General features: G+C 46.6%; 2 protein-coding genes across 5 annotated transcripts in view; one reads left to right on the forward strand and one right to left on the reverse strand.

Annotated features, from left to right (window-relative positions):
• Nucleotides 1-14019, forward strand: part of UBAP2 (ubiquitin associated protein 2) — an 84718-nt gene extending 70699 nt beyond the window's left edge. Inside the window, exons 18-28 of one of the 4 annotated variants that reach the window (XM_033437782.2) lie at nt 1240-1365; nt 3661-3856; nt 4636-4727; nt 4892-4939; nt 7324-7402; nt 7626-7831; nt 8102-8201; nt 8286-8393; nt 8538-8605; nt 8685-8864; nt 8949-9162. In XM_033437782.2, the coding sequence (XP_033293673.2) occupies nt 1240-1365; nt 3661-3856; nt 4636-4727; nt 4892-4939; nt 7324-7402; nt 7626-7831; nt 8102-8201; nt 8286-8393; nt 8538-8605; nt 8685-8864; nt 8949-9044 (1299 nt within the window). In that variant the 3' untranslated portion in view covers nt 9045-9162. Of the gene's footprint in view, nt 1-1239; nt 1366-3660; nt 3857-4635; nt 4728-4891; nt 4940-7323; nt 7403-7625; nt 7832-8101; nt 8202-8285; nt 8394-8537; nt 8606-8684; nt 8865-8948 lie in introns of all 4 variants that reach the window. The other 3 variants (XM_004275090.4, XM_004275091.4, XM_033437783.2) reach the window with 3 other exon arrangements.
• Nucleotides 11216-27358, reverse strand: part of UBE2R2 (ubiquitin conjugating enzyme E2 R2) — a 94405-nt gene continuing 78262 nt past the window's right edge. Inside the window, exons 4-5 of the mRNA XM_004275089.4 lie at nt 17700-17834; nt 11216-14483 (exon numbers count right to left, since the gene is read on the reverse strand). Coding sequence (XP_004275137.1) covers nt 14264-14483; nt 17700-17834 — 355 coding nt within the window. The 3' untranslated portion in view covers nt 11216-14263. The remainder of the gene's footprint in view (nt 14484-17699; nt 17835-27358) is intronic.

Genomic DNA, 27358 nt, shown 5'->3' on the forward strand with positions numbered 1-27358 from the left:
AGCTCGCGTGTCTCTGAGACTGACAGCCCAGTCAGTGTAACTGCATTCCAGGTTGCTGGTGGTCGTGGAGACTTCACTCTTGCCGTCTCAGGCCATCTTCCCCAGCTCAGAGGCAGAGGCTTTGGGAAGGTTGCTGTTGAAGAAGGAAGTGTGGGTATGGAGAGGCAAGAGTGGAAGCACAAGCGGGCGAGTGTCCTGGTGCGCTGAAGAGTGACCTAGATGGTGGTTGCTGAGGTGCGGCTTCTGAGCTGTGGAGCTGGGAGTGTGGTCTTGGGTAGGACTCGGTCTAGACCGAGCGGGCTGAGGGCTGGCAGCCGGGCCGTGCAAGGAGGCAGGGCAGCAGGCGGGTGTTGTGCTAGCAGCTGGGGAGGCTGGAACGTGGAAGGAAAGGTGCCTGGAGAGAGCACAGTGTCCCTCTCCTGGGAGACAGCAGGCTTCCACAAGGTGGAAGTAGATGGTTCCTCAAGTAGGGAAGGAAGTTTTGGGTGCAGATGAACGGGAGAGTCGGGAAACCGGGAGAAATTGGTTTCCTCTGAAGAAGAAGTCGAATCTTTCGCTGTAGAATGAAGCAATGGAAGATTCAGGTCCTATCCTTTATCAGGACCTGGCTAACATCATGGCTTTCATACTCTAGCTTTCCAAGTGAAATCAGTTTACACATAATTCTTTGTCTTAAAACACATAGATCACTGTCTTCATAGCAGAGATTGGTGTGAATCTCTCTGCCCTTGGAGTAAGTTGCCCACCAGCCAGTGCCTCCTGTTTGGCCAGTGGGAGCCCTGAGATGTTCCCTTTGTGAGCCCTGCAGAGCTGGCCTCCTGTTCCGGGCACTGTGTTGGAGCCCAGAGCTCTTGCTCTCATGGGTTAGCTGCACTCTGTGTCTTAGCAGGAAACCCCAAATCTTACAGTCCCAATGGCCACAGCCAGAATCACCTAGTACAATTGCTAACATCGTCACAGATTCAATAACGAAAGACATAAAAAGATATATACTGAAAAGTTTTTGTCTCTTTTCTACTTGGTTGTACGCCTTTTCCTCCTATTTTCTTGATCCTCTAGTTTGTATTTTATAAACCCATAAAATGCATACATAGCAGTTTTCCTTCTGCCCTTTTTCTTTTCCTGTAATATAAATGGGAGTATTCTCTACATAGTGTCCTTTATCTTTTTCCCTCACTTAACAGTGTAGCTTCAGGAGGTTTCTGTGTTGAATCAGAGTTCTTTGTTCTTTTTTCACAGCCCTGCTGCATTACATTATTTAATCAGGCCTCCTCTGATGGAACTTTAGGGCCATTTTCAGTCTTGATACCTTGGAAATACTGTGGGTTCAGTTATAGACCACCACCGTGGGAATATTGTGGGAAAGTGAGTCATATATCTTTTGATTTCTTAGTGCATATAAGTTTTGTTTACACTATACTGTAGTCTGTTAAGGTGTGCAATAACATGTCTACAAAAACAACATATCTTAATTTAAAAATACATTATTAGCTAAAAATGCTAGCCATCACTTGAGCCTTGAGCAAGTTGTAATCTTTTTGCATTTGTAACATCAGAGGTCACTGATCATTATAGCAAATATAATAATGAAAAGACTTGAAATATTGTGAGAATTAACAAAATGTGACGCAGAGAGAGGAAGTGAGCCAATGCTGTTGGAAAAATGGTGCTGATAGACTTTCTTGACCCAGGGTTGCCTCAGACCCTCACTTTGTAAGAAACGCAGTATCTGAGAAGCACAAGAACATGAGATGTGCCTGTACAAACAACGGTGGATAACCTTCTGCACGTGTTTCACGTGTGCAGCTGTGTCTAGAGTGTAAACCCTGGAGGTGGAATTGCTAGGCATTTGTCATTTTATACAAATTGCTCTGCATAGTGATTTTAACCCACTTAGATCTCACTGGCAAAGAATGAAATGTCCTCTTTCCCCACGTCCTCCTGAAATGATGTTACCAAATATTTGTATTTTTCCAATGTGTTAATAGAAAAATGACCTGTCAGTATAGTGTTTAATCGAAAGAGCTTGAACATCTATTTTATATATTGGAAAGCCATTAATTTCTTTTTGGGTGAGCTGTTTACATTTTTCATTTTCCTGTCAGGTCTGTGGTCTTTATTTCTGTAGTAGGTAGCCCTTTGTGATGGGAAGTGCAAATATTTTTCCTAGGTTTGTCATTTTATGAATTGATTTTTGAATAGTCAGATATATCATAGTCTGTCACAGCCAGGTCTTTCCTACCTTGTCTGTAAAGGAAATCTAGTGTATTCTCCTGCCCTTCGTGTTCTGTGGAAGGTTTGGTGCAGCTGTGCTGTTCTGGGCCCATCTGAGGGGCTGAGTGGCAGCCCCATCGGATGGTCCGAGCGAGCCAGCAGCTTGTCTCCCTCACAGATTTGAGAGGTGAGGGGGCAGATACAGACACGCCGCCAGGGTCCACTGAAGTAGGAGAGGCTTGCTGAGTGACTCTGGAGTTCCCGTGGATTCCTCATACTCCCCAGTCTGGGAATGTTCTTTTTTTTTTTTTTTTCTTTTTTTAATCCTGTGGTTGAAAGGTTGTGTGGCCAGTGCCACCATCACAGTGCGGTGGTCAGAGCCGTTCCTGATCCTGTGGCGGGTGCCCTTGGCTCCACGCAGGGGGCCGTGGAATGGGTGCTGGGCAGCCCTGGCCCTACCCTGGGCTCTCGTCTTCCTGGTTCTGTCTGTCCATCTAGGCGGAAGGGGCAGGAGTCCCGAGGAGCCCCAGAAGACCATAATTTCAGCGGTCTTCACTTGCTGAGCCGATTCTGGATACTAGTGCTCGGGTGGGCAGGGCGGCCCGCGGGGCTGGGACCCGCACGGCGCCGTCTGTGCCGTGGAAAGCAGAGCACACGGGGGCCCCCTTTCTCCTGGTCCTTCGCTTCTTCAGCTTCCCCTCCAGGAGTTTCCTGGCTTCTTTGTTGCGCACAAGTTCTGATTTGGAGGCTGGTCTCAGTCTTGCAGAGCCTTTTCCTCCCTCTTTGACCCTTGCTTTGCCCAGCCAGGTGTATCTCTTCCACCCACCCCTCAGCCCCTGAAGCCCTTCCTGATGCCTCGTTTACTAGCAGCTGGGCAGGACCCTTGGCACTCAGGCTCCTCACAGCTTTCTGCTAGGCTTTGCCCTTCTTTCCTCGGTGGCTCTTGTCGGGCAGGCCTAGGGCCGGGCCGGGCCCTGCTTGGTAGTCCCTGGTGACCCACAAAGTGTCACCAGATCCTGGAGCAAAGGCCTCTCTTGGCCACCTGTGACTTCAGGTCAGAGGAGCCAGGAAGGCTCTGACTTGGGTTGGGCTGCTTGTGGCCACAGGCTCGACTCTCCTGAGGCTCCTTGCTTTTCTGTGAGGTGGCTTTTCACCTCATATTGAGATGCTCTGTGCTCATCTGTGTCTGTGCTTTGTTTCACTTACCAAAGCCTGAGCAACTTTAATGATTTTTTAGGAGGGTGTTTTGGTCGTAAATCTCCATTTTAATGGTCTTGAAAGCTCAGCTGATGAGTTGTGTCCCAATGGCCTACTGTGGCTGCAGTGTGAGAGGCCACGGTGAGCACACTGGTCCATCTGAGACTGCGGGCACACAGGCCAGGCCGGTTCTTGTGCACTCTTGTGCTTTGCCCCCAGATCCATGTGTCCTGGCTTTTGTCTTGCCAGCATGCCGGCGTGGAGAGCGCCCCTTCCCTCCAGTCCTCAGCCACCTTCTCAACGGCAGCAACCTGTGCCTCGAGTGCCGCGTCCTCAGGGCTCAGCCTGCCAAGCAGCATGAACACGGTCAACAGCCTCTGCCTGGGCGGTACCGCTGTGAGTGCCCCCAGCAGCAGTGCCAGGGCCACGCCCTTGGTGACCTCAGGTGTGTGCCCCCCGGGGCCTTTCCAGCTCCCCCGCCCCTCGAAGGTGCTGTTCTGCTTCCCGGGAGGAGGCCGAGGCGGGCAGGCCTGGGGGGGTCCACGAGCATCGGAAGCTCACAGTCTCCCTCCGGCTGTGCCGCCACTTGCTTGTCATCTTTGTTCCACTCACCTCTTGAGGCCGGATCTTCCAGAGCTAATGTGGGGGCCAGGTTCTGGGTGATTCTGAAATCAGTGTCTGGGGGCACGCTCCCCTGGGCAGATCCCTGGCAGCCTTTGTGCTCGTAGCTCCCCATTCTTTTCTGTCCTCGCTCATCCCTGGAGCTGAGATGACGGAGCAGCTCTCGTGGGCTCTTCTGCTCTTGCTGTGACTGCCTGGCAGCCAGACCCGGGCAGACTGTGGTTTGGTAGCGACTGCTCGCCCGCCTTTGGCCCAGCTGTGCCTCTCCTGGCGCTGCCCGGCCTGCTTTGTTCTGAGGGGCAGGCGGTTCCTGCTGCTCGGGCCCTCTCGGCGCAGTGCGGCCTTCAGGAGAGGGTGGCAGTGTTTTGTGCCGCAGGGCGCGGACCCCTCTGGTAACACAGCCTGGATGTGGTGGCACGTGCTCTGTCTCCCCCGCCCCCTAGCATGGCTTCCGTTTCTCTCGGCTGCTGCCCTCCCCTCTTGCCCGTGGCCTCGTCTGGGACAGCACCGTGACAGTGGGCTCGACACCCGCCGTGCCCACAGTACGTGAGGAATCTCGCCCTTGTGGTGGCCCCTTCACTCCATTTGAGTTTGCCTTCACAGGCAAAGCGCCCCCCAGCCTGCCCCAGGGGGCGCCTCCCCTGCTGCACAGCCAGTACCTCGTGGGCCCCGGAGGACTGCTTCCTGCCTACCCGGTGAGCGCACGTGGGGCTCTGGGCCGGCCCCCGGCAGGACCTGGGGGCCTTGGGTTGCTGCTGCTCCTTCCCTGAGCCCACCTCTGCCGCTCGGATCCCGGGCGTTTCTCCAGCTAGACTCCGTCAAGGCAGGGCATCTAACAGCCTTGTTGGTCCTCACACAGGTTTATGGCTATGACGAGCTCCAGATGCTGCAGTCACGGCTGCCGATGGTGAGTGGGATTTGGGCTGGTGGCCGGGGGGATTCAGACTCTTGAGTCTCGCGCATCTCACCCGCGCGGCCGTGACTGCTACCCTCTCTGGCCCTCAGGACACTTGGCCTGAGGACTTCCCTCAGCACCACAGCTGAGAAAGCTGCTTCCATCTGGTGGTTGTGCCTGCTGCACCTACAGCCTGGGCACTCGAGCGTCCTGCGCTCGTGCCTGGGGATCTTGAAGATCATTGGGACCTGGGGCCCCAGTAGGCAGTGTCCCTACCAAACGTGGGTCCTTCTCTTCCCTCAAGTTCCACCCCTCCCCCCACCAAAACAAACAAACAAACAAACAGGACGTGGCGCTGCTTACGTGCCCCTAGACTTTTTATTAAAAAAGTGCTCTCCGAAGTACCATCTAGTGTTTTTGGCTTCTGAAGTGGCCATTGGTGATGCTCGTGATGGCAGCTTTGTTATTCTGAGTGAGTGGCTGGAGCCAGCAGTCTTCAAGGGCCCTTCTGGGTTTAGCCTGCCATCCCGTGTATAAGAACGCTGGCCCCAGGATCTCTCTGGTTGCTGCAGTCTCACTCTGAGGGCAGCATTGCCTCTTTATTCTGGCCCTTGCTACCAGGATGAAGCACTGGGCCTTCTCTGGGATGGCCACGTGAGCAGGACTGCAGTGCAGAAGAGGTACAGGACGAGGCACGCTCCCTGCCCGGACAGCCTGCAGGCTCCTGTACCCCCTTCTTGGTCTGGCGTTTCCCAGACTCCTGATCATTTGCAGCAGACCAGGGCATCTGTCACATTGTCTGGGAGTAAATAGCTATTTGGACCCCGATGTCAACTCTCCTGGGTATGGTCTTTCCTTTTCCCCAAGTGAAGGTGAGGTGTCCTTCCTCAGACTCCTCTCCACTGGTGTTAGCCCCTCTTGGGCTGGCCACAGAGAGCTCAGGGAGCTGCAGGCACCACCTCTACCTCCCAGGCCCCAGTGGCTGATGCTCGTGTCTCAGAAGACCCTTTCATCTGCTTGGAATGTTTCCATAGGTTGGTAGCTGGGCAGCTCTTCCCCAGTGTGCAAACCAGCAGCCAATCACACTACTGCTCAAGGGGCCTGCGGGACTTTCCAGCTGCTGCCCATGTCCCTGGAGGGCCCAGAAAGGATATTGAGGACATGATGACAGATTTCTAGAGTGGAAAACAGAACTTAGGGTTTCTGGGGATGCCTTAAGCCCTAGGGCTTTGCAGGGAAACCAGAAGCGGCCCTAGTCCCCCTGACACTCAGGAAACCTTGCAGCCAGGAGCCCCAGGGCATCAGAGATGGAATGCAGGAGATGGTCCTGAATGAGTCTGAAGGTGGTGCCTGGTTGGGCCCCTAGGAATGACTCAGTGGGATTCTAGCCCTGGGAATCATCCTGGGCTGCTGCATATTGCTTCAATCTTTTTGTGCCTTAGAAGCAATCACCTCTGAGCCTGCCTTTTGAGATGCATTTCCTTCATTTTCCCCTTTGGTTATTTCTTAGATTCTGATACTTTTGTGCCTCATTTCCACCTTTGGATTTTCTTGTGTCAAAGAGCTCCCCCTCCTGGGCTTCCTCCAGGCCTGTCCCCGCTTGTGTTCTACTAACTGTGCTTTTCTAGCCCTGCCTTCTGTTGTGGTTCTGGTCTGAGGGTGCCGTGGGTTCCCTGGAGGTGTCTGGGAGATGGGGCCAAAGGAGGCTGTAGGTGCCTTTCCTAGACACTGCTGCCCACGAGGAAAGCAGGAGGGCTTTCCCTCGGCTCAGAGGACCGGGGTGTAGTATGTCCAGGGCTGCCAGAGCCCTGGGCAGTGAGTGAGGGTCAGGGCAGGCCTCCCCTTCTTCAGAGAGCTCCACTGTGTTTTGCCTCAGCATCCACGCTTGTCCTGACTCCTGTGCAATGTCAGCGTTGCCAGGGCAGAGTGGGCGGTCTCTCCTAGCTCAGGACCTGACCCCTGTTAAACCCTTTTGGCCCCTCCTCCTCCTCAGGTTTCTCCTTGTCCTGTTAACTTTCCTAGCTGCCCTTCAGAATCCCTCTCACTGGAGAAGCCAGGAGAGTTGGTTTGGCCCATGACATTCACCAGCATCCATCTGTGATGTAGAATGGATGTGTGTGACTGGGCCTCCGCTGGCTCTGCCCGGGGAAGGCTGAGGGATCGGTCAGTGCGTCTACATGCTGTGTGCCTGCCACACTGCACAGCTCTGACCGGCACCATTTGTTTTGAATTCTCTGTGAGTGCTGCCCTCTGGTGGTGTGCCTGTGACGTCCCTGCGGTCTGGTCAGCCTGGGGAATGTGGCATTGCCTGGAGCATCTGTACTGCCTGCAGGTTCTGCTGTCCTGGGAGTGGGGTGAGGCTCTTGTGCTGACTGAACCTCTCTGGTCTCTCCTAGGATTACTATGGGATTCCTTTCGCTACACCCGCAGCCCTCGCCAGTCGAGATGGGAGCCTTGCTAATAATCCCTATTCAGGTTAGTCTTGTTCAGGGGGTTAGGCATGGGGGCGGAGTGCTCATCGGACTGGCCTGTGGCTCATCCCGGGAGTCTGGAAACAGACGCAGAAGGGCTGCAGAGACCTACCGGCTTCCTGTTGTTGTGCTGGCAGCCAGGCCTGTTCCTGTTCACGGGGACCAGTCTGGCTTTTTCCTGGCTGGATAGGGGGCAGTGACTGGATTCAGTGCCCCGTTTCTCCCAGGTGATGTCACAAAGTTTGGCCGAGGAGACTCTGCGTCCCCTGCACCTGCCACCACCCTGGCTCAGCCCCAGCAGAGCCAGTCCCAGGCCCACCACACAGCCCAGCAGCCCTTTCTGAACCCTGCCCTGCCACCTGGCTACAGCTACACTGGCCTCCCCTACTATACAGGCGTACCCAGTGCCTTCCAGTATGGGCCCACCGTGTTTGTGAGTATTCAGGGGGGTGTTACTCCAGCTCCAGGGAACGGAAGCAGGGAGGGAGGGACAGGTCCCCACTCAGAGTGTCACCTGGCCTTGAGGAATGAGTCCGGCTTGAGGGCGAGGTTCCTTTCCCATCTGTTTTGAGATCTAGCGTGTTGTGCTACTGAAGACACCTCCCTAGTGGTTGTGCCACGAACTGCCTGAGGCTAAGCCGGGGTGACCTGCTCCCCCAGCTCTGTCCCCCTACTAATGCCTCTCCTGCTTGCCTGCCACCAGGTCCCCCCGGCCTCAGCCAAGCAGCACGGTGTGAGCCTCAGCAGCCCCACCACCCCTTTCCAGCAGGCCAGTGGCTATGGCCAGCACAGCTACAGCGCAGGTGAGGGGTGCTTCCGCCACGGAGAGGCACGGGAAGGACAGGCTCACCTAGCTCACACGTGCCTCTTGTCCCCTGCCGTGCTAGGTTACGATGACGTGAGCCAGGGGGCGGCGGCGGGAGACTACACCAAGGGTGGCTATGGTGGATCATCGCAGGCACAGAGCAAGTCTGCAGGTTCTGGGCCTGGCAAAGGTAGGCCTTTCCAGGATTGCGGCCCAGAGCAGTCGTCTCCTCCCCTGACTCCTTCTCAGGCGAGGCTGCCCCAGAGGGCCCCTGGAGCGGGGGGAGGCTGGCGCTGGGGCCAGCTGATGTGGGAACAGCCGCTTTTCCTTCTAGGAGTGTCGGCGTCTTCGAGCGGCCCCGGCCTCCCTGACGTGACTGGGTCCGTCTACAGCAAGACTCAGGTGAGGGAGGGCCGGCACTGGCGGGAGGGCTGGCAGAGTGCTGCCAAGCGAGCCTCACTGTCGTCTCTCTGCCCTGCAGACTTTCGACAGGCAGGGATTTCATGCAGGGACCCCACCACCGTTCAGCCTGCCCTCGGCCTTGGGCTCCCCTGGGCCCCTGGGCCCCGGTTACGCGCCCTCACCGCTCGTGCACGTCCTGCCCGCCCACCAGCAGCCTCACTCACAGCTGCTGCACCACCACCTCCCGCAGGACGCTCAGGTGAGCCCGGTGGAGCAGGCGGCCATCCTGCCCTGGGCTGGGGGCTCCGCTGCAGCCTTGACAGCCTTCTCTCCTCCTCCTCAGAGCGGCGCGGGTCAGCGCAGCCAGCCCAGCTCCCTGCAGCCCAAGGCACAAGCCTCCAAACCTGCCTACGGCAACTCTCCATACTGGACAAACTGAACCCTGAAGAGCTGGGGGGCCAGGGCGGGGCCTACCCCGGGCAGGAGAGCGCACAGAGCCCGGCACCCTCCCCAGAGTTTCTGAGACGTGTCAGCCGAGCCTCTATGGGGAGCCTGCCTCCCAGACTCCCTGTTGTATGTAATGTATTTATGTATGTATTTGTAAATGTGGTAGAAGGCTTGGGGGAGGGGGGAGCAGCTGCTCCTCTCCCCACTCAAGCCCCTTCCTGCTGTAGCAGCAGCAGCCCCCTTCCCCCCTTCTGCCTTCAGGCCTTCTACAGAGCCCCCCGGTGGGCAGCGTCTGGAAGGGCTGGCTGGAGGCAGTTTGGGGACTGGGGTCAGGTACCAATGAAGAATCACGGCTCATCTCCCTCCCTTCTCCCTCCCTTGTAAACCATTCTTTGAGTTTTCGTCCCTGTGTAATTACTTTATCCCTTGCTTTTTGAGAAACTGGTCCTTTTGTCATCTGTCATGTTCCCCTCCCTCCAAACCTTGATCTGGGAATGGCAGAGAGATAGCCCTGCCCCGCGCCCCCCCCCCCCCCCCTTAGAGGTGGCACCTGTTTGTCTCCACAGAGAGCTGGGGCTTCGGCTTCTGATCTGGTCTTGTCCCCAGAGACTTGCCTTCCTCTGGCTGACCATTTTTAAAATAATCTGAATTTGCGCTCAGAGATACTCAGCCAGTCAGCTCCCCTTTAAAAAAAAAAAAAATCAAAGATATGCCGTCATCTCAGTGACAACATGTCTCCAAGCAAAGGCTCCTCTATTCCAGTCGTCCTGAACCAGGTGGGCGACTGTTTCAGAGGTTTTCTCTTTTGCCCAAACTCCACCTAATAAAGTTCTGAGAGCATACTTTCTCTGTGTGGTGTGACTCAGGGAGAGCTCAGGGCAGAGACCATCTTCATTATGGTTCCAGGGACCCTGGACTTCACAGGGCTGAAGTAGAGCTCCCGTGGTCACAGGCTTCTGATAACAGGGTGTTAGGGCTTCAGTGGGTATTCCTTGCTTTGCTGGGCCCTTCTCTTGTCCCAAAACAATCAGCATTCAGGGAGGGAAAAGGTAAAGGACGCAGCTGACAAGGTAGCTAACCCTCCTGACAGGCAGTGCTTATCAACGGTTACCTTTGTTTTTCTTGCAACTCTGTAACAGACTTAGGGGACAAGGCGGTCTCTAAAAGGGTCTTGTCAACAGGATATTACGGTAGGGTAATTTCTTTTCCAAAGGAACAAAGGTAAGAACTCTGAGAATACAGTTCCAGGCCTAAGTTTGCACAGCTAAACCTCTCTGCCCTTTGCTCTTCATCAACCAAATGCAATCTTGATTGACCGTCGAGGACTGTGGCGGGACAGATGACTAGTGAGCCAGGGTGGTGTGAAGTAGGTAAGTGGGTCCTGGGCTAAATATCTGCTCCAGAAAGTCCCAAGGAACCATTCACCTGGGGCCAGGATTCTGACTTCTCTTAAGCTCCTCCCTCCTGATTCCAGGCCACCAGTCCAGAAGGAACTGGGGCCGTAAAACTATCCATGTCTCCGCCAGGAGGCAGATCTCCTTGCTTGTCTGAGGCGCAGCTGTATTCCAGCCTGGCAGCTGGCTCAAGGCCTTGAGGTGTTGCCCGAGGCATTATAGCATCCCGTTTCAAGTCAGCGTGCCAGAACCAGCCCAGGGGGTACAGTCTTTACCTTGTCTGTTTTTGACCTCCAAAATCAATGGTCATTCATCAGATAGGTCAAGCACTGCTGGCTTAAAAAAAAAAAAGTGTCCACAACTGAAACTTACTAAATTATGTGATCTATTGCTTTCTGATCCCTTCTTTTAGCAGCGGGAAGTTGACAAGTGACAATGAAAACAAAAAACTTGCATAAGGAGGGCAGTGGAGCACTCCTCCATCACTTCACCGACCTACTTGTACTGGCAGCTTGCGCCCTATTTCAGAATTAAGGTTAACAAATGGCTTTGTCTTTAATAACCTTTCTTAAAAGCTGGTAAGGATTTGGGGATATTTATTCTGCAAGGAGGTGAGTTGAGCAGACTGTCAAAAGGCAGGTGAGCAAGATTTGGTTTTTGTTTTAGTTTTTCAGCTGACTCCTGTGCATAATCTGCAAGGGAACAGAGCAAGTATTAAGACCACCTTTTAATTTTAATACACAAAAAAAGAAGAGGGTCATCCCATGGGGAAGTAGCAATACAGGTATATTTTATTTCACATTTTATTAGTAGACAGATGGGCAGAAAAAGACAAAAAATAAACCACTAAAGGGGAAATTGAACACAAAATGCATCAGATAATCTTTTCTCATAAGTTAAAGAAAAACATCTACAATTTCAGCTAAGAAAACTATTAAAGTCAGGTGTGTCCTGCTGGTTTCAGAATAGTTGAAAATTGCATCTGAATCTTTGTAAATGTAAACCTTTTTAAAAATCAGGATGGGAGGGTAGAGAGTTAATTTTCAGTGGAGAACTACACATTTTCCCCTTCAATCGCTTACTATGTATTTTCCAAACATAAGGAAACCAGCAAATAAAGAAGCAAATAATTACCAGGGAAGAGGAAAGAAGGGACTACAAAAAAGCTTGGCTAATAGAAAAAAGAACTCTGGAATGATGTGAAATGAAAGGGGAAGACTGCGAGAAGCAACAACGGAATCATAATGTACGTTCTCCACCCAGCCTCAAAATACACAGACCTGAAGAGCGTCCAGAGGCCTCCACTAGAATCGAAAGGAACCTAAAAATGCAGGATGGATCCTGAATTCATGTTACACCAAATAATCAGCACAACTGTACTCACAAGGTTGTGGCCTAAGCCTGAGATCTCCACTCCCGAAAGAAGTTACGTGCTTCAGTTTTCTTTTGCCATAGTATGTGTTCGCAGGACAGAGCTCTGGAACCAGCACCTGGGTTTTACAAGTCAGTCTGACCTATCAGAATGTCCCACCTCCTAGCAAATCAGCACACCCCAGTCTTTTCTGGAACTGACGACTACTCTCATCAGAGGCAAACCCAGCTCTGAAGAGTAACACCCCAAAGGCTGAGAGGTACAACCTCCACCTGGCTCTCTGAGTCAACGTAAAACAGAGGCCAGCAGGGCCTGTGCGACAGGGCTGAGCAGCACAGCACCTCCCACAGTGCCAAGGAGTCTGGCCTGCCCTGGGGGAGAGACGCTTTGGCAGGAAGAGAAAAGGCTTAGTTTTAGGGCTCCGAGAGAGCGTAAGACCAAGCACGCGGCGCACGCGTGTGTGTTTTGGGAGTGCGGAGTGATTGATAGGGGGTGATCAGAGCATTATGAGTATGTGTGGGGCAAAAAACTAGTTTCAACGTCCTTCTATGAGAGTTTGCACTCGGTGTTTTGTCACAGGAGAGCTGCTCTGTTCTCTGAATCTGACTGGAGTCGCTTGACTCAGGGGTGCAAGTAGGCCATGGAGTTTGGACAGATTCTGGGACCAGGCTCAACAGTGTCCCATGTGAACCTTAGCACGTTCAACATTCCCACTTTTTTAAGACTAGATTCCAGAGAAGGCTGCTGGGAATTAGTTGGCAAATGTTTGGAGAGTTTGAAGAGCGAATGAAAACCCTGAGATCAGAAAGGAAGGAGGAACTAAGGACCTAAGTATCACAGACTGTGTCCTAGGGTCCATCCTACCTCTGTCCCTCATCAACCCTTTCGTTCTTTCTGAGCTATACGATCTGAAGAAAAGGAGTTGAACGCTAGCGCGCAGGGATCTGAAGTAGGTTCATAGCGGTATTTTCCCCACTGAAAGAACACTGCCCTCCTGTGAACTGACCCGCCCCCATAAGAAACAAAAATCATTGCCAAGTACTGAAGAAGTCCCTGGTTGGTGAAGGCTGATGGAACTCGGTATTGATTGAAGTAACACACGATCGACACCGGGGAAATCAAGGCTGCAGCAATTGCGTGGCAGGAAGATCTAGCGTTGCCCAGACACTGCTTGCAGCCAACTCCCTTGGCTCTGCCAGAAGAGTCAAAGAAGCTCAGGGGAAAGCTCCATGCACAACTTCCGCTTGCACTCCATAGCCCGAGCACATTGAAAGGAGAGAAAAGTCCAGGTCACATCCAGTGAGAAAAGCGGGAACCGGTCACGCATGTCTCACATATATCCACAGTTACCACTATCAGTATAAGCAGCTCAATGAAAACCAAAATCTTAACACATGCACCTAGTATTAATACTAAGTAATTAAAACTCGCTACTTAAAAAAAATCCTCATGGTGAGAGTGTATCTTTCAGGGAAAGGCCATGTTAAATATATAAAACAGATGTTTTCTCTCCCAACAGTGGTCCCCAGTAGTTTGACTTTTTCCCCCAGCAGCATCAACCAAAACCAGCATAGTGATTTTAACTCTTCGTTCCCGTCACTAAGACTCCACACACACACACACACACACACACACTAATCCCCACTCTCTCCCCACTCCCTGGGGGAAAAAAATAACTCTGCCTTCAAAATAAATAGCAATCAGTTCTATGTAAAGTATGAATATTTATTTCAGGCTTTAGATCCCAATCGATTTCGAAAAACAAAATCTGATCTCTCAGAGTAGCTGAGGCCTCTGTGTTAGGCTGAAGGGCCCTGTGCCCTTAGGAACACGTTTCAACAGGTTCAGAACAAAGTCCCTGACGCCTGCTGTACCCCAGCCTTAAGAAGGGAAAGAAAATTCACCACCACGGGGCTGAACGAATGCACACACACTAAGGTAAATGAGCAGCTAAAACTTGGCAAATTTGCTTTGTTAAGAAACGTTTTGTGGGGCTTTTACGGTTTTTTTTTTCTTTTGCTACCCAGCATATGCAGCACTTGTGAACTCCCGATGGGTTCCCAGCTTTAAACACATTAAACGTCTTGATGAAAGACTAATTCTTCAAGAATCTAAAAACAGACCAAACGTGTTTTGCTGTGAACACTTTGCAGAGACGAAGTGAGGTGGGAGTTTGAGTTTAAAGAAAAAAAAAAAAAGAATCAATACAGTGATGGAAGGGTAAAGAATGCAAGAATTCAGACATTCTGTGGAGGATTAGTTTCTCTCCGTTAAGAGGTCCATAAAAAGGAGCAAACTGAGATCCATAAGGGGAGTCACCAGGAGCCGTTTGTTTTCCCCACCCCCATGATAGGTTTTTGCTGAGGGGCCACTGCTAGGTCCCCACTTGCTCCCCTCCCTTTGGCCTGAGACGGCAGGGCAGTACAGGGGCCTCGAAGGAGCACGTCACGACTCCTCATTCCCAGAATCATCATCGTCATAACAGTCGGCATCTTCCTCCTCCTCATCTTCATCATCAATGTCGTCGTCGTACAAGTCGTCATAAAGCAAATCTGAGCTGTTGTCATTGGAAGGCACTTTAGTTTTGATGCAGTATTCCGCCAGGGTCGTGGGGACCTTCACTCCATCCTTTTCTGCTTCGGCTTTAGTGGCTGACACCTGTTTCCTGAAGGGAGGATAGTTTATATAAGTCTCTGGAAGATGGATTTATAATTGGCCTAAACAATCCAAAATTCCTTACTGGTTTCTGAACTTTAGTACCTACCTACCTGAAAGCATCTTTGATAAGATACCCTCTACTACACCAAAGGTTCTAGCCCATCAGGTACCATTCTGAAGGACACTTAAAAATGACCCTTCTGAGGGCTTCCCTGGTGGCGCAGTGGTTGAGAGTCCGCCTGCCGATGCAGGGGACGCGGGTTCGTGCCCCGGTCCGGGAAGATCCCACATGCCGCGGAGCGGCTGGGCCCGCGAGCCATGGCCGCTGGGCCTGCGCGTCCGGAGCCTGTGCTCCGCAACGGGAGAGGCCACAACAGTGAGAGGCCCGCGTACCGCAAAAAAAAAAAAAAAAAAAGACCCTTCTGAAGGGCATTTAAAGCCATGCACCTCACATGCTGGTTGGCCAGAAATCACCTCAGGTTTTCCGCCTTGTCTTCCCGCACTAAACTCGGAATGCAGTCCCATCAACTCAATAGTCCTCCTACTTAGAGAAAAATCCAAATATCTTATGTTGGATTCCAAAGTCTTGCATGATCCACCTGCCTATCGCTTCATTCTCGCCACCCATTACTTTCTCCAATTCCAAAACATTCAGGCCACTCGGGGGGTTTTTTAGTACCTGCAAACATACCTAGTTGATTTTTCTGTGAGGACCAGTTGCTCTTCTGCCCTACATACGGTTGACTGCTTCTTGTCACTCAGATATGAACTTATATGTCACCTTAGAGGAGGCCTATTCGGACAATCCAACTTAAAGCAGCCATCTTGTAATTCCTTCATCTTATCCTACTCATCTTCCTCATTTGTTCATTTTTCCGTTGTTCTCCTTGCGCCCCTGAATGTGAGCAGAGACCTTGTCTATCTTAGTTAATTCTATTTCCCCAGTGCTTAGAACACCGCCTGGGCACATACAGCTGTGAAACAAATACTGACTGTATGAACGCATGAAGGTTAATGTTTCCTTCAACAAGTATGAAAATTCGACCCCTCAAGGGACTAGAAAAACTGAACTTAAAAACATCAAACCACTATTCTCAGGACTTCCCTGGTGGTCCAGTGGCTAAGACTCTGTGCTCCCAATGCAGGGGGCCCGGGTTCGATCCCTGGTCAGGGAACTAGATCCCGCATGCCACAACTAAGAGTTCGCATGCCGCAACTAAAGATCCCGCATGCCGCAGCTTAAAAAAATTAAAAAAAAAAAAACCCACATGCCGCAACTAAGACCCGGCGCAGCCAAATAAATAAAGTACTTTAAAAAGCCCCACAAAAACACAACCACTATTCTCCCTTTTAATTAGACCTCTCTTGGTGGATCCTGTTGCCTTACATCCTGATGCTGCTGAGGCTTTCAGGCTTGAATCTCTCTTCTCACAGCTTTCTCCTTGAACCATCTTGTCCATTCCCATGGTTCTAACCCTTCATGCTGACAGCTCTCAAATCATCAGGGTCCAGCCTAAACTTTTCTTCTGAGCTCTGTACCCTTATATGAGCAACTGGATGTCTCCGTCCTGACGTTCCATAGGAATCCTAACTCCGGAAGTCTGCATTTGTCATTGTCCACCTCCATGGAGTATTCAGTTCCTAAAATTATAACTCTTACTACTCCAAAGTCTTAAATGTTTTCAAATCTGTTTTCTCATTCTTGATTGTTACTACGTCAGTTTAGTCTTCATCTCAGCCTCCTCAAACCTCAGCCGGTATCCTGGTCAGTTGTGTTCTTTTGGAACTCAAATAGGATTATCCTTTCACACAAAATCTTTAAGTGACACTCCAACACCTCTAAGATTAAGGACCAAACCCACCCTATGACTTCAGTGTCTTTTAAGACCTGATGCATTTCTTAATTTCCCATTACTTCTCAAATCAGAATTTACAATTCTCTTGATGTGTCATGCTGTTATTATACACCCGTGTTTTAGCAAGCATGTTTCTCTCTCCCTGAAAAATTCTTGGTTATGAAGCATTATCTCTCCTAGGAACCATATTATATGTTCCTTCCACTGTATTTTGTTTATGCTTCTACAGTTGCACTTATCATATTACATGTTCATTTCTTTGTTTACAAACAAAAGTATGAGCTCTCTAAGGAGAAAGACTATGCCTTACACCCTCCCTTTCCTTGAACATCAGGCTCCAGTCCTGACTATTTTATGAAGCATTCCCATTTTCCAATCCTCAGTCCACTCTCACTCTAAACTTCTACAGGTCTTTACTATTTACACTAGTTATCTTCAATCTTTGGTATATACCAGTCACCTAAGTGGCTTGGTAAAAACAAAATACAGATGCCCAGATTCTATCCTTGTAATTTCATTAAATGACTCTGGATTAGGGAGAGGGTCTAAGAAGCTGATTACGGTGGGCAGAAAACTTATTCAGCTGTCAGATGACATGCATTTTTTTTCCATATCACATGGTATAATGCCAACTAGATTTATAGAGAGGGACTTTGAAAAGTCACAGAATGTGCTGCAACTGTCCTTGGGGCTCTACCAATCACTAAGTACTGTTAGGAAAATCTTATATCCTATGTAGGATATAATTTGAGAGATGAATGGTTGAGCCTAATACCTTTTTTTTTTTAACAGATGGAAATATTAAAAACCCCCAAAAGTTAACTGATAAAAGGTCACATGACAGTGGCAGAGCTACTCTGTTAGAAGTAGAATAAGAATCTACTCCTTATTCTTATTCAGTCTCCTGATTCTTATTCTAGGGCTCTGTTAGACCATATACTAGAGTTGCTGATAATGGGGATTCCTAGAAGATACTTGCTGCTATGGTCAGAAAGGCCATATAAGGTTTCATTAATAAAAAATTTGAAAACAAAAATACCTGGAATGTCTGGAATACACTGGGTGTTTGATACATTTAAAGGACATGTTCAAAACCCAGAACAGTGTCCCTAAAATGATCAGGAGGAAGAGTTTGCAAACGTGACTAGTTTAGAACCTGGAAGTTCTGTGTCCTGGGAAATCATATCTGCTGTCTCAAAAGCCAAACTCATTAGGCTCAGGCAGAAACCTCTTCCCAAACAATAAATCTAACTGACAGAAGTGGAGTGGATATTTAAGTTCAATTTAAACCCTTGGTTCTAGGATATACTTTGGTTCTGTATGAAGACTTGAAGTAATCAAACAGAAGACAAAACAAAACACCTTACCTAATGATTTCAGCATATTCTTTGTCTTTTCCTTTACTGTCCCTCCATTTCCTGAACATAACCGAGGCATCCACATTGGCTGGGGAGAAGGTGTTGGGCTCATTAAGCAATGAGATTACACTTAACAGGATAGTCCTAGAAACAGGAAAAAAGGGTCAGCTATGAATATTCATATTCACAGTATTCAATAGTATTTTGTTTTAAATTTAAGACTATATTTGAGACTTTAGGGAAATGGAAATAGAGTATCAAAATTTTGTTTTCAGTACTCATCTGGCTAGGCTAGGAACAAGCTGCTACCTGGGAGACAAAGCAGAGGGAATCTGAGTTTAGCATAAAAGTTAGGTTGCAGGGCAAAATATGAACTCTGTAGAAGGCACTGTCTTAACTGGCAACATGTTCCAATCTACAAAAATTGGAGGTCTGGAAGCTTTTCAAATAACATTTAAAAAATTAACAAGTTAAGTGCAATAGGAAAAAGCAGGAGCAAAAAACATTTAGCTTGAAGGCAATCTTTTTGTGGAAAAGGGTAAAAATGATGCTACTCCATATATCTAATTCATACCATGGCTGCTTAGAAGATCTGAAAACCAATATCACATACAAATGTATTTCTTTTCCATACTTCTAAGGGAAGCAAGATAAGAGTTAAGCAGGTGAATGGAGAAAAAGCAATAGCCTTGACATGGAAGAACTAGTCTCTGAATAACAGAAATCTTGATTCAAAAAATATTTACTAAACCCTTACTATTGTGCCAGAGGCATCTAGTGAGATGTTGGATGTACAATAGTGAGAGAGTTAGTTGCCATCCCTGATCTCGCAGGGCTCAGAAATCTTGTGGGAAATTTTCATCCACAGATAAAAACTAGACACCTTAATCACAGGGAATAAAGTTTCTGTGAAATAAAATAAGCTCAATAAGCTCCAAAAATGTTTGAAATAGTTCCCAGGCTTTTTTCTCCCCTAAAAGCTATGTGCACGTAGGTAAGGAGAAACATGGGAGGAAAAATTAAATTTCTCTACCTTTTCTCATTGGTGCGAGGTTATAGATTTTGTTGTTGCAAAATAGCCTTTTGCTCCTGGCCCCAAGCAAAAAATAAAGGGAGGGAACCAGGCAATTAGATGTTTGATTTGATGAAACCTTTTCCTAAAAAGGGTAGAGAGTTTCTGTTATGTGATTATACAAGATTACGACAAAGGCACTTTCAAAGAAAACTTTCCCATCTAGTTCAAATTCATTTACCACATATACACTTCCCACCTTTCTATTAGGGTAAGAATAACTCCCTGTACCCCCACTTCCATCCTTCTGGACTTCTTCAGTAATTACACTAAGAAAATTTAAAGAAACTCATCATTGCCAAAAATGCAAAATGGACTGACAATATCCTAGAAGCGAAAGAAAAATTCCGTAAGGATTGCTTCAGAAGAAAACATATACAAAACCTGATAGAAAGATAAGCAGGATAAGGACAAACTGTGGTACAGTTTAATGGTCCAGATCAGCATTTCTTTACAACTTTCTGTGATGATGGAAATGTATAATCTGTGTGTTATCCAATATGGTAACCGCTAGCCACATGTGGCCACTGAGCACTTTGAAAAGTAGATTATGCAACTGAAGAAATGAGGTTTTTAGTACTAATTTTAATTAAGTTTAAATAGCCACATGTAGTCAGTGGCTATCATACTGGACAACACAGGTCTAGATGAATTATATTAACTGAATTAGGAAATTTTTCCCAGGAGTGGTTTCACCAGGTTGATTTTCTTATATCTTGTGTTTATTATTAAAATGCCATATTGGGAAGTATAATTTTTTAAAATGGTGAATCATCTAGTTCTATCATAAGAAACTCACTTCTAATACCATGTACTCACTCCCTAAACTGAAATACATGATGCTTTCAGAAGCCTCAGGCACTAACTGTAGTTGACTGTGATAATAGTTATTAACCCAGCACGTTTTCACTTCCTCCCTTTGTCTGGAGAGTAGAGCCATTTTTTGTACAGGGAATCCATTCCACTGATTCAGATGGGGTTAATCTCCTTCCTCTAGTACACCTTCAAACAACAACCATGCCACACCTTCATAAAAACCTACCTACCCACAGCAGTAGACATACCACCAAGTGCTGGCAAAGGACTCCAACACTAATGAAGATTCCTGATGCAATTCATATGCAATATACTATTCAAAATTTCCCAACCAGTATGTTGTGAGTGGGTTACAGGTAAACTGTATGTGATTCCCTCAGGCAGATTGGTAGGTAGGACCTGGGACAACTTGAGCCTCTGGAACAATAACTTCTGGCCAAAGGAGCATCTTCAGCTTACTACATTGTGATCTACGAATACTATCATTTCATATTTTCTATGTAACGTGACTGGAAAAGGATGGGAAGCAATATCATACATAGTTTAAACTGTCTGGCACTTGTACCAAAATAATTTAACACAGGTGTTACATCTGTAGCATGGTAAACAACTCTGCAAGGTAGTATTATTAATCCTATTTTTATAGAGTGGAAAAATGAAATGTATGTAGAACATACAAAACACAATTGAATCCTGAAGCTATTCCAACAATTACCTTTTTTTGTTGTTGTTGCTATTATTTGGTTAGTTTCAGTTGTTAGTTTCAGTTGTTAGTTTCAGTAAGTATTTTAAAATCCTTTCTCATTTATTGTATTTTTTTCACAAGAAAAAAGAAGTATTTAAGGGAGATAAGAGATCATAATTAAACATCTATGACCCAATGGGTAATACTGTATTTGTCCCTTTTCAACATACAGACAGTAATCAGTGAGATGGGTCTGCCCTTTCTCTGTTAGCTACTATGTCACCGCAAGTACAATTTTAGCAGGGAGGGCAGAAACTGGCCTTAGCTCAACAAAGAAGACATGGCTTATGGGTCTCCCCAGAAGCCAAGCAGCAAAAGTTTGGAATTCTGTAGGATTAAAGATGGGCATTTTTCGTCCAGTGCATACACAGACCCTCCCAGGCAACGTGTGAGGTAGAAAGGGTTCATTCTTTAAAACTTCAACTTACTTGACTCTTAAAACATACATAGAAATACTGAAAGAGAGTTTGAATGATTGAGATTCTTAGATTTTACAGGCCTTAATTTGTTAAAAAGTGACGTACAGAGAAGCAAAGCTCACTGCCTGACCCTTCTAGTTGACCTAGAAGGGCTCTTTTAAGCTCTCATTTACACTATTTCAAAAGATGGACCAGTAACACCAGAAGATCACCCAATTAAAACTCAATCCTCATTATATGCTTTCAAGATGGGAGAGAAATTTAAAGAGGACATCATGGTAAAGAAGTCTGTTATGACTGGGAAGATAAAACATGGTAGCTTAATGAGTCCACACACTACAAACAGTTTTTCTTTATGCTGCTAAAGCACCTAACAGGGACTTCCTGGTGGTCCAGTGGCTAAGACTACCAGCTCCCAATGCAGGGGGCCAGGGTTCGCTCCCTGGTCAGGGAACTAGATCCCACATGCTGTAACTAAGAGTTCGCATGCCACAACCAAAGATCCTGCATGCCACAACGAAGATCCCATGTGCCACAACCAAGACCCAGAGCAGCCAAATAAATAAATATTTTTTAAAAAATAATAAAGCAACTAACAAATACAACAGTTCCTGCTGTGCAGTCCCTGGAGCTACCGTTGACTGACATACCCCTGAGAACACATGGTAGGAATAAGGGTCTCAGATTAAAATACACAAAATGACCAAATCACATTTTAGTTTAAAAAGGAAAAATTTTAAATACACAAAATACATATCATTTTCACAATCTGAGTGCAGTGGGACCCAATATGCAAACATCAAGGGAGCAAATAAATAAAATAGTCCTGGCCCAGAATGGGGTTTACAGGAGCCCTAGGAACAGCACAGCCATAGCCATTTCCTATGACCTTGTCTACTTTGCCACCCAATCATTGCAGCAGTCTCTAGCTCCCTGCCCTTTCAGTGGGTTATAGAGAATACTAGATAGGAAAACAACACCCTACCCTACTCCTGAGAGACGCTTCTACATGAAGGTGTGGCCTCTGGAGTGGATCCATAAATCTGGTCCCATGATACATCTTCACAGTGGCAAAGAAAACACTGTTATCTACCCTTCAAAGGAAAGCAAATCCCTACCAAAGACCACTTTCCTATCCAAGAGCCTGCAGCAGGTATGGCAGGTAGTTCTGGGGCTGGTGCCTCAGAGAAAGCACTTGTGAATTCTACTGCAAGGTCTGAGAGACCCCCTACCCACCTACCTCACCCACCCCCTGGAAGCTCCCACTTGGTTCTGGACAGAACATGGATTAAGGCACATTTTCTTTCTTTCACCAAGAAGAGGCATGGTGTTGTGGACTCCTAATCACATACATGTAGCAGCATCGGGGGGCCCTATCCTCCCAACTTCTTTCTTTGCTGACTAATGCCTACTCCTCAAAACTTCCCAATTCCATAAGGAACTCTCACCCCCTAAACTTAATCCTGGACATCTGAGGATAGGACTGTGGATCTCTTCTTCCAGAAAGTATGCTGGCTTCCTCTAAGAGGAGAACTACTGAGCTTTTAGTGGAAGCTAGCTGGCTGCCACTCTGGATCCCTACAGTTGTAGCATAGTACATTTTTCTTGGTTTCCCCTTTAGCCAACTCTCACTACTCACTAGATCTTGTTATATAAATCGACTTCGGCTCTCAAAGGTAACAGGAATTCCTTACTCTTCTTCAGGTTACAAAAGCCTGTACAACTTTATTTTCTGAATATGTTCACTGAGGTGTTAAATGAAAGACTAGTGCAGGTGGTCATGGAGGAGTCCAAACACGTGTGAACATGGAACCACTTTCAGATAACAGTGCCATTCAGCAGTCAAGACCCTACAACAGGCTGAACTGAACCTTCTGCCACCTCCACTGCTGTCTTGGCTACAGCCATAAACTGGATATGGAGCTTAGAACCCTTAGTTAGACAGTGCTTACTCTGGATAATTTAGTAGCAAAGGGATATAAAGGAAAATCCCTGGCATCTCATATCTTGCCTCTTGATATTTCAGTGCCGTAAATAACCTGTGAGAAATATGTACAGTTTACTACCTTAAGGAGCTCCCTTGTCTCAAAACAAATAACACAGAAACAAATGGGAAAGGGAAAAGTGTCCCACATTAGGTAGTACCTTCCTGACTTTTCAGAGTTCTGGACATCACCAGGTGTTCCAGATGATGTTCCACAAGGCATGCAAAACACTCTATGTCCCCCCCTAGAAATCCACAAACACCAAAACTCTCCATTCACTCTCCCACCCCAAGAAACACATTGAAGAACCATCCAATGATTATATGGAACTAAGTAAGAAAGAAACAAAAAGGTCTAAGAAGGTAACGATTTCCAATGCAAATACCCTTTAGAGCCATGGATGAAGATCAAAGGGGCAATCTGAAGATAACTAAGTTCTGGTTGTGAAGCCTCTAAATAAAAAAAGCATAAATGCAGGGAAGGCAATCCCTCATGTGAAGTCCAGGTGCTTCTAAATTGGGGCTCAGGTGACCTGAGGGCCCAGAGAGAAAAAAAATGATGCTGGTGCCCAAAGTGGCTAAGGTGGTTTTAAAGGGCAGATTAATATGAAAGGAGTTCCCTGCCCTGAAAGGAATGGATTAAATGAGAAACAGGCCTTTCTTTTTTTTTTGGCCATGCCACATGGTTTGTGGGATCTTAGTTCTCTGACCAGGGATTGAACCTGGGCCACAGCAGTGAAAGCACTAAATCCTAACCACTGGACCACCAGGGAATTCCCCAAACAGACCTTTCTTAAAAAGAAAAAATGTTTATAATATTTTAGGCTGAGACAAGGCAAATACAGTCTGTGTGTATTTACATAGAAGTAAAGGCAAAAATTTTGAATTCCTGTGGGTAATGGTAATAGATTGTCCATCCAAGCAGCACGAGAATGCAATGAGAAAAATCTTGTTTGGGGCTTTGCATCTAAAGAACAGGGAGGCTTCAAATTCTATACTGAAGTTTTAACCCCCAGTACCTCAGACTATATTTGGAGACAGAGTCTTTCAAGAGGTAATTAAGTTAAAATGAGGTCCTTAGAACAGGTCTTAATCCAGTATAACTAATGTCCTTATAAGAAGAGGCAATTAGGACACAGACATGAACAGAGGGAAGACCATGTGAAGACAAAGAGAGAAGACAAGATGAGGAGAGAAGCCTCAGAAGAAACCAACCTTGCCGGTACCTTATAGAGTCCAGAACTGTGAAAAAATAAATTTCTGTTGTTTAAGCCGCACCAAAAAAAAAAAAAGGAGGCTTGTTTTCTCAAAGGGTGGGTGTGGTGGCGGTATGTGAAGCATTTGATTCAACATTCAACCTCCAAAAGCAAGAATCACTAACACCTTAGAGCTACTACTTCTTCTATTCTAGGGTTACTACTAGTCCTGAAAAACAAGCACCAAAATCATACTTAAAGGACAACCCTGGGGCTTCCCTGGTGGCGCAGTGGTTGAGAGTCCGCCTGCCGATGCAGGGGACACGGGTTCGTGCCCCGGTCCGGGAAGATCCCACATGCCGCGGAGCGGCTGGGCCCGTGAGCCATGGCCGCCGAGCCTGCGCGTCCGGAGCCTGTGCTCTGCAACGGGAGAGGCCACAACAGTGAGAGGCCCGCGTACCGCAAAAAAAAAAAAAAAAAAAAAAAAGACAACTCTGCATTTTTGGTCCAATTTTTCAACAAATCTTCCAAGATATTTAAAACCTTTTCTCTACATTGTCAGTTTAATTTTACTGATAAAATAATGTGTTTCTTTCGAAAGCATGCCAGCCTCTTAAACAATTATATAGTGTGAAAGAGATGAGAAATAGGGTAGCCAAACGTCTCCAAGGCAACAGAGTAATCCCATAATATCCTCAAGGAAAGAAAGCATGATCCTGAAATCTTATATCTAGTTAAAATCTGTCATTTGAAGTATAATGGCAAACACACACGTATACTCCCATATACACAAGCACATAGTACTTTGAACACGTAACAACTCGGAATGTAATACAGCTCCTAGGAGCAATCCCTTGAGAAATTACTGATGGACAATTTCAGCCAGTTAATAGACCAAAGGAAGTAAAATAATGAGGAACAAACAATGAATTCATTTAACAACAGGAATAAGAATTTTTAAAACTGGGATTAAGCTACAGAGTACATATTATAAATTTTATAACCCTGACAATAAACAATATTTAAAAGTTAGAAGGGGGAGGGAGAAGGTTTCCTTTTCTTTTATATCTAAGTGTCAGTATACCATCTGATGCTGAAAAATCAAGTAATAAGTACGTATAAGTTAAAGGTCTAAATAATCAGCTAACAACTGTGTGATATACGGATATGAGGGGATGAAGTAGAAATATACTAATTTTACTAATGATCATAAAAGATCCCGTGTAAAACAATGGTCTTAAAATATATACATGCCCCTGGAGACATACGAAATATCCTATCAGTTCTCCCTTCCAGCTTCCCTTTTCACAACTGCCCTTTACAAGAAATGCATACCTCCCACACATCCCAAATATTTCTATGGTGCATTGCCTAGTGATGAAACATAAGATGTACAAAACAAAGAGAAATTTACAAATAGAGCCGACTGCTTTTCCCTTCTCATAAATAATTTTGTTAAAAGCATAGAGTGATGTTAAAAAAAAAGTATTTTGCTATATAGTGGAGTATAATAAATTCAGATATGTATAGATTGGGGCTGCTGGAATTATATTTTCACTAAAACAAATTAATTCCATCTCTGATTATTGTTAAGAAATGCATCAGGGCTTCCCTGGTGGCGCAGTGGTTGAGAGACGGGTTCGTGCCCCGGTCTGGGAAGATCCCACATGCTGTGGAGCGGCTGGGCCCGTGAGCCATGGCCACTGAGCCTGCGAGTCCGGAGCCTGTGCTCCACAACGGGCGAGGCCACAACAGTGAGAGGCCCGTATGCATCATCGCCGAGGGAGAGTCCCACTAAAGTAAAGCAGAAAGTATATGGAATATGCAATGATTCCTTATTTTATAGACATAATAAACTTATGGCAAGTCTCAAGGCCTGATCTATCTGAGAATTATTCAGAGGCATGATGTTTGTCAAGGTGAGGTGTATCAACACATTTATTTAAATTAAAAAGGGAAGTCAGTTTTTTCTCATTAAAAAAATATACTGGCAAGATGTGCTGAAATCTAAAATGTATCTATTTTCCCAATCCTTTCTAAGTATACTGGATGGAACAAAGTACCTAAAGAAACGAGTAACCAGCATAATCAATAGTATTTGATATGTCTTGAATAGACTTTTTGGTCTACTCTTCCCAGAAGGTGGGAAGCAAACACATAACTTGATAAGAGACAGGTAAGAAATCCTTGTGTGCATCAGGAAGCTTCAAGTTCTTTGCTTTTGACAAAAATGGAGATTCTAATTGAGTTACTAGCTTCCAGATCATTAAAAATGATTAACAAAATGAATGAATGAGTAAATGGGGGAGAGCAGGTTAATCTCCTGTGCAGAGGAATTGAAGTAACTTATACAGGTATCTCAGCCTTGTGGGAGTATAACTCCCCCCTCCTTAGTGTGGGCTGCACCTAGGACTTCCCTTATACAGAACAGAAAGGGGGACAGGAGGAACTTTACAGAGGAGAAACCCTAAAAACAAGAGTCTCAGCCAGGTGATGAATGTTAACATCAAGAGTGGTAAGTCAGGCTGACAGTATGTACCCCTGCTATGACGTGATGAAAATGTACTTTACCTCCATGTCTTCCTCCCCAACACTCATAACTCCAGTATAATAAGCAGAAAAACATCAAAAAAAAAATCCCATTTGGGGGGCATTCTACAAAATACCTGATCAGTATTCCTCAAAATTGTTAAGGTCATCAAAACCAAGGAAAGTCCAAGAAACTGCTGCAGTTGTCTAAGGAGAACTGTCTATTAAATATAATGTGCTATCTATCATGCATGGGGATCTCAGAGCAGAAAAATGACATTAGGTAAAAATTAAGGAAACGTGAAAGAGTATGGACTTTAGTCAATAATAATGTACTAATACAGGTTCACTAACTGTAACAAATGAACCAAATGAATGTTAGATGTTAATAACAAAGAAATCTGCAGGTGTGGGGAATATGGGAATTATCTGTACTTTCCTCATAATTTTTCTAAAAATCTAAAACCATTCTAAAATTTTGACAGTTATTTTAAAAGAAACACACTGATGACAAAACTACAATGAGAATACCATGTCCACCATCTGGGATGGCTATAATAAAAGACATGGAAAATAACAAGTGTTAACAAAGATGTGGAGAAATTAGAATTCACACACTGCTGGTGGGAATGCTGTAAAATTTAGTGCAGCCATGTTGGAAAATATGGCAGTTCCTCAAGAAGTTAAACACTGAGTTATGCACCCCCAATTCCATTTCCAGGTATATGTCCAAGGAAATGAAAACATATGTACACATAAAAACTTGCACACAATGTTCAATGTCACACAATGTTCACAGCAGCATTATTCATAATAGCCAAGAAGCAGAAACAACCCAAATGTCCATCAACTGGTGAATGGATAAACAAAGTGTAAAGACTAAGACTTTTCAGCAAAAAGTAATAAG

Source organism: Orcinus orca, chromosome 6 (genome assembly GCF_937001465.1).
Source record: "Orcinus orca chromosome 6, mOrcOrc1.1, whole genome shotgun sequence".
Lineage (NCBI taxonomy): Eukaryota > Metazoa > Chordata > Mammalia > Artiodactyla > Delphinidae > Orcinus > Orcinus orca.